Genomic DNA, 14,144 nt, shown 5'->3' with positions numbered 1-14,144 from the left:
GGGACGTGGCCTTAAAGGAATGTACTGATTGTCTGCTAACAAGTAATAATGCCCCTGTAGCACCCGCCTGAGCATACATCCGCGAGTCACACATCAGGATCCCACAAACGACACATGCTCACGAGCCACTGATTGGGCATCCTAGCCTTAGATTGTTGAATTATTAAGTGTTTCTATTATGTATTAGTGTACCTTAGAAGCTAGCTAACCTCATTTCAAGACTTGGAGCGCTGTGGTTCTCTCCATACATCTGACCAAGTCTACGATTACCTCTCCACACAATATTCACTTTTCACAAGACCTCCTTTGCGCTCTTATTGTCGGCTCCTCTCAAAATCCACTTCAAGATTTCTCCTGTGCATTCCTCAGACTCTAGAAATCGCTACCCTAACCGGTCACACACTGCCTCACCTCCTAGAGAAGTCTACAACCTACAATAACCATGTTGCCACTACATTGTCATATAAGCACTTTCTACCCTTCTCTTTAGCTCCTCCATTGTAGACTGCAAGCCCTCAGGGGCAGGGTCCTCTTCATCTCTGTATCAGGCGGTCACTCAGCCTTGCTTATTTTTTACTTATTTTGTACTTATGTTATATATTGTTAAATTAGCGTTATGTACTGTAAAGCTTGTTGCTGGATGTATAGTGCTCTGGAGTTAAAAACACTCCACAATAAATAATACTTTGTAGTGTAGAATCCACACCGCAAATCCTGAACATGTTTAAAGCCTTCCTATCCTCCCTTATACATAATTATTTACCATACTTGTGAATATAGCCTTATATTTTGTGCTTCATAATTTGAGGAAAAATAATGCATTGCCATATACCAAAGTATATTTAAGAAGCCATAGTAAATCTAAGTACCGAGCAGTCAAAACATAATGTAAAGACAAAAATGCAGAAAGAGAATACTAAATTTTTAAAAGGTTTATCTAGGCATAACATACTATGCTAATTATAACGTTTCTATAAATCATGAAAAATCTGCACAGACAGGCACGCCACATGAAAATGACACAGGTGTACAGAACATTAATGCCAAAAAGAGGCAATAATTTACACCAACTGACCGAACAGCATATGGTAAGCGTTTCAGGGGCTGGGACTCGAATTGGCACTTACTAAAATAAAATTTATTTAAGTTAATTTAAAAAATAAAAATTTCTTTACAGCCCAGGCTTATAAATAACACTGGCACTGTCAACAAATACTCCAGTTATTATTGAGTGGTAAAAACAACATGCAAGCATTTAGTGCCAGCATCGCAGAATGGGATTGTTTATCTGTAAGTGTTGGATGGAAGGAAAAGAGAAGTCCTAGATTAATCAGTTGTAAGAAATGCAGAGAAAGAATAGATATATCCTTCTTCGTTCAGATTGCAGAAATGTGTCAGTTCATGTGAACCCTTTAAAAAAAATCCTGTAATGTGTCACAAAAATTGAGTAAGTTAACCTGTCGGGTATTTTTTCTTATCACAAAAGATCTGAAATACTGTAATGATGTAAAAAGAAGGATAAAATTACACAGTGAGACCCTTCCGGGAGGCCACCGATTCTCAATTATCCACCTCTACTCCTCCTTGATCAGGCCTCATCTGGAATACTGTGTCCAGTTCTGGGCACCACATTTTTAAAAAGACAATGAAAAACTGGAGCAAGTTCAGAGAAGAGTTACAGGGAGGGTGAGTGGACTGCAAACTATGTCCTACGAGGAACGGTTAAAGGATGTGGGAATGTTTAGCTTGCAAAAAAGAAGGTTAAGAGGAGACTTAATAGCCGTTTATAAATATCTGAAGAAATGTCACAGTGTAGAGGGATCAGCTTTATTCTCATTTACACATGGAAACACGAGACAAAATGGAATGAAACTGAAAGGGAGAAGATACAGATTAGATATTAGAAAAAAACAGTGAGAGTGATCAATGAGTGCAACAGGCTGCCAGGAGAGGTGGCGAGTTCTCCTTCAATGGAAGTCTTCAAACAGAGGCTGGACAGACATCTGTCTGAGATGGTTAAGTGAATCCTGCATTTAGCATGGGTTGGACACGATGACCCTGGAGGTCCCTTCCAACTCTAACATTCTATGATCAAGAAAAGAGTATGCATTAACCAGTTCTACAACTCCCTAAAATCATGCCTACAAAATAGTGGCTACACAGAGGATTATGCGGTCACAGAGCATATAGCAGAATTTATCCATATAGTTTGCTTTTATTGGTCCTGAAAAACATGATCATTAGTGAAGAGCGAGCATGCTCGCTACTGCTCGATGCTCGCCTGAGCATCTCACTGGCTGCCACTCACTGTAATGCCGCAGCCATGGTGGTTGTGGCATTACAGTGATTGGCTGGCTGCACAGCATCATCAGGTCTATATCAGACCTGGCGCCGCCATGCTCATCACAGTCACTCTGGAATCAGACAGTGTAGGGAGAGTTGCTGCTGAGCTAGGGAGAGATTCGCCTGTTTATTAGGTAGTCTAGGTAGAACAGAAGTACTGTATATTACACATATGCATCTCAACAAACAGTCCTTATGAGGACGAATCCATCTGCAGAGATATTAGGCAGGCAGTGTATATAGCAGACTGCAGTGTATATAGCAGACTACAGTACATATAGCACACGAGGCTCCATTCCAGTTTTGTATGCTGCTGCAGTTAGATATTTCTAGCAATAGGCCCAGGTCTCAGGGGCCAGGAATAATTTTTTGTGGGATCTTAATCCACATTATTTGCTTAAAAAGCAATCCAGAGAACACAGTTTTTCTGCGCCATTAGCTTGTTGGCACTGCAGAATACAGCCAGGTCCTTTCCATATTACAGCACTAAAAATCCACCTATTTAAAACCGTGGTTTGTCCGTCACACGGATCACATATAATTGCGCTGAAAATATTGCCATTTCTGGCCTCCATTGAAATTTTGTTTCAGTGTGTCAGTGAAGCTATTGACACCAGTTTGCTGTTCAAAATAGTTACCTACAGGCCAGGTATTTCAAACTGTGTGTTTCTCCGTCACACGGATCACATATACGTTTTCAGAAAAATACTGCCATTTCTGGCCGGCATTAAAAATTTGTTTCAGTGTGTCAGTGAAGCTATTGACACCAGTTTGCAGTTCACACGGATCACATACAAGTTTGCTCCAAATTCAGCCATTTGCTGTGAGCGTGGAAGATGTTGTCCTCCATTTAAAATGGGCAAGGAACGTGGCAAGGGACAGGGAACTGGATGTGATGGTACATGCAAAGGCCTAGGCCGTGGGCAAGCTAAAATTGTGCCACAACAAACACCCACATCTTCTCACTCGACTTTCCTGTCCCAATTAATAGAGGACCGAAGAACACCATTATTGAACACAGAGCAGTGTGAAAAGGTTATTGGTTGGATAGCAGATAATGCTTCCAGTAACTTAGCCACCACCACCACCAACCTGTATTCCACACGGTCAAGTCTCAGTAGCCGTGAGTTTGGACCGCATATTCCTCACACCATGCCGAGTGCCCGGAGTCAAATGGTCCCACACTTGGACACTCCGAAGAGCTCTTCACTTTTCCATTTATAGATTCGGGCCTCTCGCCCGGTCCACTTGAAGCGGGGCAAGAGGAGATCGCGTGTAGCGATGTCCAAATATTTGAGCAGCCACAGTCACACGAAGGCGACGGTGGGAAAGTGTCACAACAGGTGGACGATGATGAGACAATTGCCAGAAAGTCAGGAAGAGGACCAGGGTGCGGAAGAGGAAGACGAGGTGGTGGATGATATAGCAACTGACCCAACCTGGCAGGAGGACATGCAGAGCAAGGACAGCAGCACACAGGGGGAAGGAGGCAGACCACCCCAACAGGCAGGAAAAAGCAGTGTGGTGGCCGCAGACAGAAGGCAAGCAACCGTTCCCCCGTAACACCAACACAAAGGAAGTTGCCAGTACAACTGTTCGGTCTTCCCGAGTCTGGGTGTTTTTTAAAGACTCTGCCAATAACCCCAAAAAGGCCATTTGCACCACCTGCCAGGCCAGCATCAGCAGGGGTAGCAAAACTACCAGCCTGACCACCACCAGCATGATCAGGCACATGGCAGCAAAGAACCCAACTTTGTGGGAAGAAACCCAGGGTCCAGGAACAGTGTCTGCGGGTGGCACCACTGCTTCTTCCACTGTTGTGCATGCAAGCCAATCCCCTGTCCATGGTGCATGTGAAGATGCCTCCTGCCCTGCACCTGTCATTGCACACTCTCAAATAGTAGCATGAGGATGCACATCCACGTCCTTGTCCCAGTGCAGCGTTCAGTTGTCCATACCCCAGTCCTTGGAACGCAAGCGCAAATACGCAGTCAACGCCCCACAGGCCACACTACTACATTCCCACATTTCGAGACTGCTTGCGCTTGAAAGGTTGCCTTTCAGGCTCGTAGAGACGGAAGCATTCCGCAACCTGATGGCGGTGGCCATCCGTCAGTACTCGGTCCTCAGCCGCTACTATTTCTCCAGGTGTGCAGTCCCCACATTACACAAGCACGTGCCCCAAAACATTAGCCGTGGCCTCAACAACGCAGTTACCGGGAAAGTCCACCTAACCATGGACTCGTGGACAAGTGCCTGTGGGCAGGGACGGTACATCTCGCTGACAGGACACTGGGTTAACATAGTGGAAGCCGAGACCCAGTCGAACCTTGGGACGGAACACGTCCACCCGACGCCAAAGATTGCGGGTGTTAGAACCCTCCTGTTTGTTTTTTCCATCTTGTGTTTTGCGGTCACGTGACCATCTGCCTTTATATTCCATCTCCGCCCTTGTGGCTGTGCTGGACTTCAGTGTTTGACTGTTTCTCTAGCCTGGTGCTTTGGTGCCTTTCTCTGTCAAGTTCGCTTGGTCCTCTGGGACCTATAGTACATTTTTGTCAGTTTGTCTTTTTGTGTTCTGCAACAACTTCTCAGTTTAGGAGGTGTCCCATTTTTGTCCCAGTCCTTAGTTCTTTTAGGGACCCCTCCCTTAATTCTATAGGTCTTTGTTCAGACTAGCCGAGGACTAAGGCGGGTCTGTTCACTAGGAACAGGCAGTCCGCTACATCGTAGGGATTCAGCTTAGTCTTACTGTAGGGACAGCTTTCCCCTATCTTTCCTTAGTACATGTTGCAGATCATAACAGCGGGCACTAGGTTAATCAGGGTTGCCCACACAGTCTACAGCTCCTGCACCTCATCATACTCTCCGAAATGACCACATCAGTCACAAGCTGGAAGCACTGCAGCACGGCCTCGGCCAAGCGGCAACAGGCTGTACTGAAGCTAATATGCTTAGGTGACAAACCACACAATGCTGAAGAGTTGTGGACAGCTCTGAAAGAGCAGGCAGATCTGTTGCTCACACCGCTGGACTTACAGACAGGCATGGTCGTGTGTGACAATGGCCGGAACCTGGTGGCGGCTCTGAGGTGAGGCGAGCTCACACACGTACCATGACTGGCCCATGTGCTTAAACTCGTGGTTCAGCGGTTTCTCAAATCCTACCCGGAGCTGCCGAATCTGCTTGTTAAAGTATACCGCCTGTGTGCCCATTTTAGAAAGTCACCTACAGCTTCCGCTGCTCTTGCCATGTTTCAGCAGCGTTTGCAGCTTCCGGCTCACAGACTGGTGTGATGTCCCCACGCGTTGGAACTCTACACTGCAGATGTTGGGAAGGATCTGTGAGCAGAAGAGGGCATGCATTGCAGGCGGAGCATGATGAGATGGAGCAAGGAACCATACAGGGTGATTACACACAGCCCAGCCTCATCTCATCCCAACATGGGTTGGGTGAGGAAGAGGAGGAAGAACAGGAGCTAGTTTCATGCGCTATAGACGGTACTACCTGCACAACTGTCATACAGTCTGTTCAGCGTGGATGGTCTGAGGACAGAAAGGAGGAGGAGGAGAGCATGGTCACTCGTCCTCTTGGTGAGGACACGGAAGTCTTGCCTGTTAGTAGTCTGGCACGCATGGCTGAGTTTATGTTACGCTGCCTTTCCCATGACCCTTGCGTTCTCAAAATTTTGGGTGACAGTCATTACTAGTTGGTGACACTTCTAGACCCACGCTACAAGGAGAATTTTATATCTCTGATTCCTGAGGCGGACAGGTCTACAAAAATGGGGCAGTACCAGAAGGCCCTTGTTGTGGAACGATTAAAAAAAATTCCCATCTGAAAACAGTGGAGGCAGAGGTCACAGTTCGTTGGACAACCAAGGACTACAGGCGAGAGAGAACAACTCCAATCCAGCAGAGGCAGGAGAACACTGTCAAAGTTCAGGGAGAATTTTCTTAGCCCCTCCCATCGCACAGGCCCTGAGGCATGGGGTACTCTCACAAGGAGTGCAAAGTTTGGGAAGATGCTGAGGGAGTACCTTGCCGACTGTACCAACGTCCTCCGTGATTCCTCTGTGCCTTATAATTATTGTGTATCCAAGCTGGATATGTAGAATGAACTGGCTTTTTACGCCTTGGAGGTCCTGGCCTCCCCTGCCGCTAGCGTTTTATCAGAGCGGCTTTTTAGTGCCGCTGGTGGAATTATAACTGATTAGTGCATTCGCCTGTCAACTGAAAATGCTTACAGGCTGACTCTTATAAAAATGAACAAGGGCTGGATTGGGCCAGACTTCTCAACACCACCGAATGATAGCAGCGTAACATAAACTCAAATCCAATGTCTTTTTTTGGAAGGTGTATTCCCATGCACCTCTTCACACCCACACATGGGCATATGCTTATCTATTTGCTCTTGTACTCCTCCTTATCCTCATCCTCCACCACTAGATCACCAGGGTGACCGTGGTCCGTGATGAAACATCCGCATAATTTTTTTAAAGGGTGTTCATGTAAAAAATTATGCAAAAAATTTTTTTATATAGTATGTTCATATATACCCCCCAGGGGTAAATGTTTCTCAGCCCATACACTTAGTGTATAGGAGACCCGATCCTTTCTAATGGGAACATTTTTTTATGAGGCCCTCATCCACGTTTCTTCCAAGGGGCATTACAGTGTCTCCCAATTTTTGGCAGCCCTTGCATTCACTGCATAGGCCAACAGTATGGAAGACCCACTTTCTAATAATGGGAACATTGTTATCAAGAGGCCCTCTGACCTCCACGTCTCTTCCAAGGGGCATTGGAGTGCCTCCAAATTTTTGGCAACCCTTGCATCCACTGCATAGGCAAACAGAATGGGAGACCCACTTCCTAATAATGCGAACATTTTTTTTCAGGAGGCCCTCCTCTACGTCTCTTCCAAGGGGCACTGGAGTAGGTGTAAATTTTTGGCAGCCCTTGCATTCTCTGAATAGGCAAACAGAATGGGAGACCCACTCGCTAATAATGGGAACATAGAGGAGGGGCTCCTGAAAACAAAGTCTCTTCAAAGTGGTATTGGGGTGCGTCCAAATTTTGGGCAGCCCTGCCACTCACTGCATACGCAATAACAGTATAGGAGACCGACTCTTTAGTAATGGGAACAACAAAGCATAGCCGGCTGATGGCTCTCTAAGAATAGTGAGGGCCAACTGCTGGCCCTTTAAGAATAGTAAAGGCTGCCTGATGGCCCTCTAAAAGTAGGCATTGTGACTTTCAGAGTCCTGCCTTCATAAATGAAACAGGATGTGTCTGATCATGTCTCACACACCACATTTCCAAATAAGGTTGTCAAGTGTTAAAATTACATTTCCAGGTGAATGCATTGGTCATGGTTGAAAGTAATGCAAAAGTGCAAAACACACATCAAAAACGCTACGTGTGAACATAGCCCAAGGTGTGGAGGAGTATTTTTGTTATTTATTTTGCCTTATATACAAGTCATCACCCTGGAAAGGATGTTCCTTAACATATTTCCCAGGAAAACCATTTTGGTTTCGTTGTTGTATGTTTTATTTTGAGTCCGCAAAATTGGCGTAATACCTCTGACAACATTGTTGACAGCAGTGACCTGGGAGTCAGAAATGCTTCCAGGGGTCTTCCCCATGCTGTTCCCATCGATTTGGGCAATTCTTAGGCCCTCTGCAGACCGCCGGGGGAGCCGCCTGAAAAATGCTCGAGTTTCCTATAGACTTACATTGGGCTCGTTGCTCGGGTCGAGCACCAGAGCATTCCAATTAGCTCGACCCAAACAACGAGCACCCGAGCATTCCAATTTGCTCGACCCGAACAACGAGCACCCAAGCATTTTAGTGCTTGCCCATCATGAATGATCATCAGATAAATTGTCAAGTGACAGAGCTGATGGGTCTTTCTAGACCCACAAGCTGTTTATCCCTGGAAGTTTTTAACCAGTGACATTCTAAACAATTATTTACAAAAAAAAAATTACAAATACTGTACTGTGCGTGAAAAAATGTTGGAAAAAAATACTCTTATGAAATGATACATCAAAATCTAATAATAAAGAAAAAAAAATGAATACCAGCTTAACAAGCAGGAGCAGAAGATGGCTACAAATGGCCTAGCCACTAAAGGCCAAAACACAGGAGGTCTTGTGGTATCAGAAGATGCTAAAACTGGCTTGTTTCTCAAAACTAGGGAGAAAGGCAGCATCATACAAGAGTCCTTTATGTTGCCTATTAAACTACCCGCTGACAAACGTAAAACTTTATCAATTGTTTCCACCCCTTGGGTAAAATACAATACATAGGATCATAATTTCCATTTTATTAAGTTGAAGTCTGCGCTATGAATCCATAAACCATTTAGTAAGTCAATTGTCAATGTCCTGGAGTGGCCCAGAGCATACTGTAGTCATCTTACCCCAATAATACTGAGGCCTTTTAAGTAGTCTTGTCTTGGTTGAGCTTGAGGTACACATCCAGCCAGGACAACTTTTTTATTCTCATCTTGGGCTTTTCTGTAACATAAAATTAATATAAAGCTTATAATTATAGAACGTAAAAGTCTAATTTCATCACAAATATACAACAATCTATGGGTAAAACCAAACGCTCATCAGAAATTTGACATTTTGTACATCACTAAAGAGTGACTATAGAGCAGATTTGCATGCTGACAATTTTCTGAATATTGCAATAGCAGTGCTGTGAATGAATGAGGAGTATCCGAAGAGTAAAGTGACCTCACTAGCATTCATTTGGGGTCAGCATTTTGTCCCTATGGAGTAAGTCCCCAAAACAGGATCAGTGCTAATCTACAGAACTATCTGTATATCTAGGCAGCTTGATTGGATACTGTATGATATTGTGAAAATATTTATGTCAAAAGATAAAAAGCATACATCACAATCAGCCTTAAAGCGCACCCGTCAGCAGGATTGTGCTCAGAAAACTATTAACACTGTCAGGTGGGCGACATGACACTGATTAATATGATACCTTGGTTGATGAAATCCATCCTGTGGTTCTTGTGTAATCTTTACTTTCAGTTTGGAGATATTGATATGCTCGTGCTCCAGGGCGGCCTGTGGGGGGCGCTCTATCTGGTGCTCTGCTTACATATTCATCTGTATGCTCTTATGACAGCTCACTGTGCCTTCACTGACCTGCCTCCAATGTTACCTATCACCGCACTATTAGATGCATTATGTAAAATAGGAGGCAGGTCATTGAACGATCAGTGAGCTGTCATAAGAGCATACAGATGAATATGTAAGCAGAGAACCAGATAGAGCGCCCCCCACAGGCCGTCCCAAAGCATGAGCGTACCATTATCTCCAAACTGAAAGTAAAGATTACACAAGAACCACAGGACCGATTTCATCAACCAAGGTATCATTTTAATCAGTGTAATGTCGCCCACCTGACAGTGCATGTAGTTTACTGAGCTCAATCCTGCTGATGGGTGTGCTTTTAAGAGAATCTATCACCTTCACACATACTATGGAATATTACAATGAGAAAGCAGTGCATATATATATAATGTATTTATAAACATAAATTAAACTACCTTTGGAATAATGAGAATAATTACAAGAATGTTATGAGAGAATCACAGGTTACGGGAGCCGCCATCTTGGGGTTGGCAGCTGATCCTACTGTGTTCTGATGAGACCCGCCCCAGATTGCAGGCTGGTTGTTAAGCAGAGTCTCTGATAGCAGCAGCAAAGAATCCCCAATCATAACTTATCAAATTTTACAGTTATAAAACACGGAAAGTGTATATAAAAGGGGCTGTCTATGTGGCGCCCCTGAGTGTTCAGTCGCCACAAGGGTACTGCACCTCAGACCGACGTGTGGTATCTCCTCTCCGAGGTAAGGGTGGAGCACCTCTCAGGACTCAGCCATCCATCCAACACTACACCTCTCCCACCTGAGGGGGGCTTATATGCCGGCATAAGAGGAGATGGGGGGGAACCAAAAGATAGGGGGAACTATGTAGTAGGTGAGGGTGGAGGACGCACTTTAGGTTACACCACAAAATTCATATTTAATAAACGGCCATCTTGGGCTTATGGTCTATGATTGTGATCATCATCACTGAACGTGGCTAGAGTTAACGGCTGTCTCTACCCGGTCAAGGTCCCTACCTAAGAAGGCCTGGAGGGGAGCAGAGGAGACAAGCTCCACAGGCAAAAGGATCCCAGGGGGATGCAGACGGAGCGTCATACGCCACCTGTCCTCACTATTCTGGCCTAGTCAGAGGGACTCCTGCTGCAAAAGGGGTACCGGCCCCCGATATCTGGCTTTGCTACTCCATGTCCTAGTCACAAAAGCCCGGAGGCTTAGAGGATCCCACAGGGTAAAGGACGGAGCGGAGTCGCCACCTGTACCCTTGTTCTGTGTATAGCCAGAGGGAGACCCAGCCTTGTAACACGCACCACATACGGACAGGAGAGGACCTAGTGGGAAAGTCTAGGAACACTCTGGCGCAGGGGGTCCTGATTGATGCACCCGAACTACCCGGAGTGTGCTGAACCCCTTCCTGGTTGCCGCAGCGCGCCGTGAGGAGCAAGGAGAAGCCTTGCAGCTGACACCTAACAATGTGAGTAAAGCTTGGAAGACTGCATCCATTGCCTCCGGTCCCTTATTTCAGCGCGACACCGCACCGCACCACCCACTACGACTCCCCTGGTCCGTCTTCTCTGCCCTGAGGCCCTGCTCCGCCTGTGGGGAGTAGTACCATCTTCTGCTGCCACTACATCCCGCCTCAGAGGACTGCCGCAGCGCTGGTGGCGAATCACCAGACTCCACAGGTGGCGTAGTCATTTAATCCACTCGATTACCACCGTCCCTCCTAGCCCTTATTTTTGATTGGGACAACCCTGGGCACGGGCCGGGCCTAGGCCACGACTGCATCCACCTTCCACCTGGAGGCCCGGTTCCGAGTACCTCCATCTCTCAGGGTGGGCTAGCGAGTAGCGAAGTAGGCGTCACATCTACATGTACTGTGTTTAGAGCCAGCGAAAAGAGATACAGAGTAACCACAGCATGTATTATCCATATCAGCTTATAAACATTGACATTTACGGTACATCCCCTGGCTAAAAACGGTCCAAGTGTGTCTACGTACATGACCAAACATATCTACACAATATGGCTGAGTATCTCTGCTTATATAATACATGTATATTTGTAGCACTCTAATTATATGCACAGTATTTTTTAGACTATAAGAAGCAGTTTTTTCATCATATTGTGAAGATGTTTGTGGCTGATACAGAGTTCAGATGGGTTCATGCAGGTGAAGGCACAATAAGTAAGAATTCTGCCAGACAAATTTATCGGATTACGAGAGCAGATGCTAAAACACCATTACAAAGCAGCAAACGGGTATTTTGAAGCTGCTGGTGCCTCTGGAGTCCCGCGAACCTAAAGGTGTAGAAATCTCCAGAGGCTTGTGTTTGTGCATAAACCCACTATTTGACAGTGCTCACAAGCAAAAATGGTTGCAGTGGGCTCAGACATACATGAAGACTAATTTTAAAACAGTCTTGTTTACTAATGAGTGTCGTGCAACCCTGGATGGTACAATACGAAACAGACAGAAGTGTACAGTTCACACCTACAGTGGGTACGGAAAGTATTCAGACCCCTTTAAATTTTTCACTCTTTGTTTCATTGCAGCCATTTGCTAAATTCTAAAAAGTTCATTTTTTCTCATTGAAGTACACTCTGCACCCCATCTTGACTGAAAAAAAACAGAAATGTAGAAATTTTTGTAAATTTATTAAAAAAGAAAAACTGAAATATCACGTGGTCATAAGTATTCAGACCCTTTGCTCAGTATTGAGTAGGAGCACCCTTTTGAGCTACTACATCCATGAGTCTTCTTGGGAATGATGCAACAAGTTTTTCACACCTTGATTTGGGGATCCTCTGCCATTCTTCCTTGCAGATCCTCTCCAGTTCCGTCAGGTTAGATGGTGAACGTTGGTGGACAGCCATTTTCAGGTCTCTCCAGAGATGCCCAATTGGGTTTAGGTCAAGGCTCTGGTTGGCCAGTCAAGAATGGTCACAGGGTTGTTCTGAAGCCACTCCATTGTTATTTTAGCTGTGTGCTTAGGGTCATTGTCTTGTTGGAAGCTGAACCTTCGTCCAAGTCTGAGGTCCAGAGCACTCTGGAAGAGGTTTTCATCCAGGATATCTCTGTACTTGGCCGCATTCATGTTTCCTTCAATTACAACCAGTCATCCTGTCCCTGCAGCTGAAAAAGACCCCCATAGCATGATGCTACCATCACCATGTTTCACTGTTGGGATTGTATTGGGCAGGTGATGAGCAGTGCCTGGTTTTCTCCACACATATCGCTTAGAATTATCACCAAAAAGTTCTATCTTCGTCTCATCAGACCAGAGAATCTTATTTCTTATAGTCTGGGAGTCCTTCACGTGTTTTTGAGCAAACTCTATGCGGGTTTTCATATGTCTTGCACTGAGGAGAGGCTTCCATCGGGCCACTCTGCATAAAGGCCCGACTGGTGGAGGGCTGCAGTGATAGTTGACTTTGTGAAACTTTCTCCCATCTCCCTACTGCATCTCTGGAGCTCAGCCACAGTGATCTTGGGGTTCTTCTTTACTTCTCTCACCAAGGCTCTTCTCCCACGATTGCTCAGTTTTGCTGGACGGCCAGGTCTAGGAAGACTTCTGGTGGTCCCAAACTTCTTCCATTTAAGGATTATGGAGGCCACTGTGCTCTTAGGAACCTTGAGTAATGCAGAAATTCTTTTGTAACCTTGGCCAGATCCGTGCCTTGCCACAATTCTGTCTCTGAGCTCCTTGGGCAGTTCCTTTGAGCTCATGATTCTCATTTGGTCTGACATGCTCTGTGAGCTGTGAGGTCTTATACAGACAGGTGTGTGCCTTTCCAAATCAAGTCCTATCAGTTTAATTAAACACAGCTGGACTCCAATGAAGGAGTAGAACCATCTCAAGGAGGATCACAAGGAAATGGACAGCATGTGACTTAAATATGGGTGTCTGGTCAAAGGGTCTGAATACTTATGACCATGTGATATTTCAGTTTTTCTTTTTTAATAAATTTGCAAAAATGTCTACATTTCTGTTTTTTTTCAGTCAAGATGGGGTGCAGAGTGTACTTTAATGAGAAAAAAAAGAACTTTTTAGAATTTACCAAAATGGCTGCTATGAAACAAAGAGTGAAAAATTTAAAGGGGTCTGAATACTTTCCATACCCACTGTATATATAAAACTAACTCTCCCAGTCCAGACCATCTATACTGTCCATGTGGATAAAATATAGCGCACAGCCATAAAATCTATATAGACAACAGTAAAACTGCGACAAACTTCTGTAAAACTGTTCATGGATGGCTTCAAGGATCTGATCTAGTGACGGCCAATGCCATCCCTGGGAGAATGGGATCCGTCGTGTGCTTTACACAGGTCTCGTCTGAGTCATTAAACCCAATTTATCATTTACCATTTGGCTGGGCAACTATGGGTTTGGTTCAGGACAATGTTTCCAACTGAAAAAATCTTATGATTGGGGTAAGAATTTTATGTTTATTACCAGTCTCCTTAGTTCAAGTTTTTATATGGGGCTCTTCACACTAACTATTTTTGTGGGCAGACCAATAATCCACATTAAAAAAAAAAAAAAGACAGAAATATGCCCTACGCAGGTAAAACCAGCCCTTTTAAGTTAGAGAGCTCATGAACTGCACAGGAACGATTGCTAGGACACACTTGGGTAAACCCCTCCAAAACCTCCTT

General features: G+C 45.0%; 1 protein-coding gene across 2 annotated transcripts in view; it reads right to left on the bottom strand.

Moving 5' to 3' along the window:
* The window catches only part of CDKAL1 (CDKAL1 threonylcarbamoyladenosine tRNA methylthiotransferase), an 871,738-nt gene that overhangs the window by 638,561 nt on the left and 219,033 nt on the right, over positions 1–14,144 (bottom strand). For both annotated transcript variants that reach the window (XM_073678844.1, XM_073678842.1), the window contains exon 6: positions 8,771–8,867. In XM_073678844.1, coding sequence (XP_073534945.1) covers positions 8,771–8,867 — 97 coding nt within the window. The remainder of the gene's footprint in view (positions 1–8,770; positions 8,868–14,144) is intronic.

Source organism: Phyllobates terribilis, unplaced genomic scaffold (assembly GCF_046119375.1).
Source record: "Phyllobates terribilis strain yellow unplaced genomic scaffold, ASM4611937v1 Scaffold_4__5_contigs__length_816908805, whole genome shotgun sequence".
In the NCBI taxonomy this organism is placed as follows: Eukaryota; Metazoa; Chordata; class Amphibia; order Anura; family Dendrobatidae; genus Phyllobates; species Phyllobates terribilis.
This window is presented reverse-complemented; position numbering and strand designations above follow the sequence as displayed.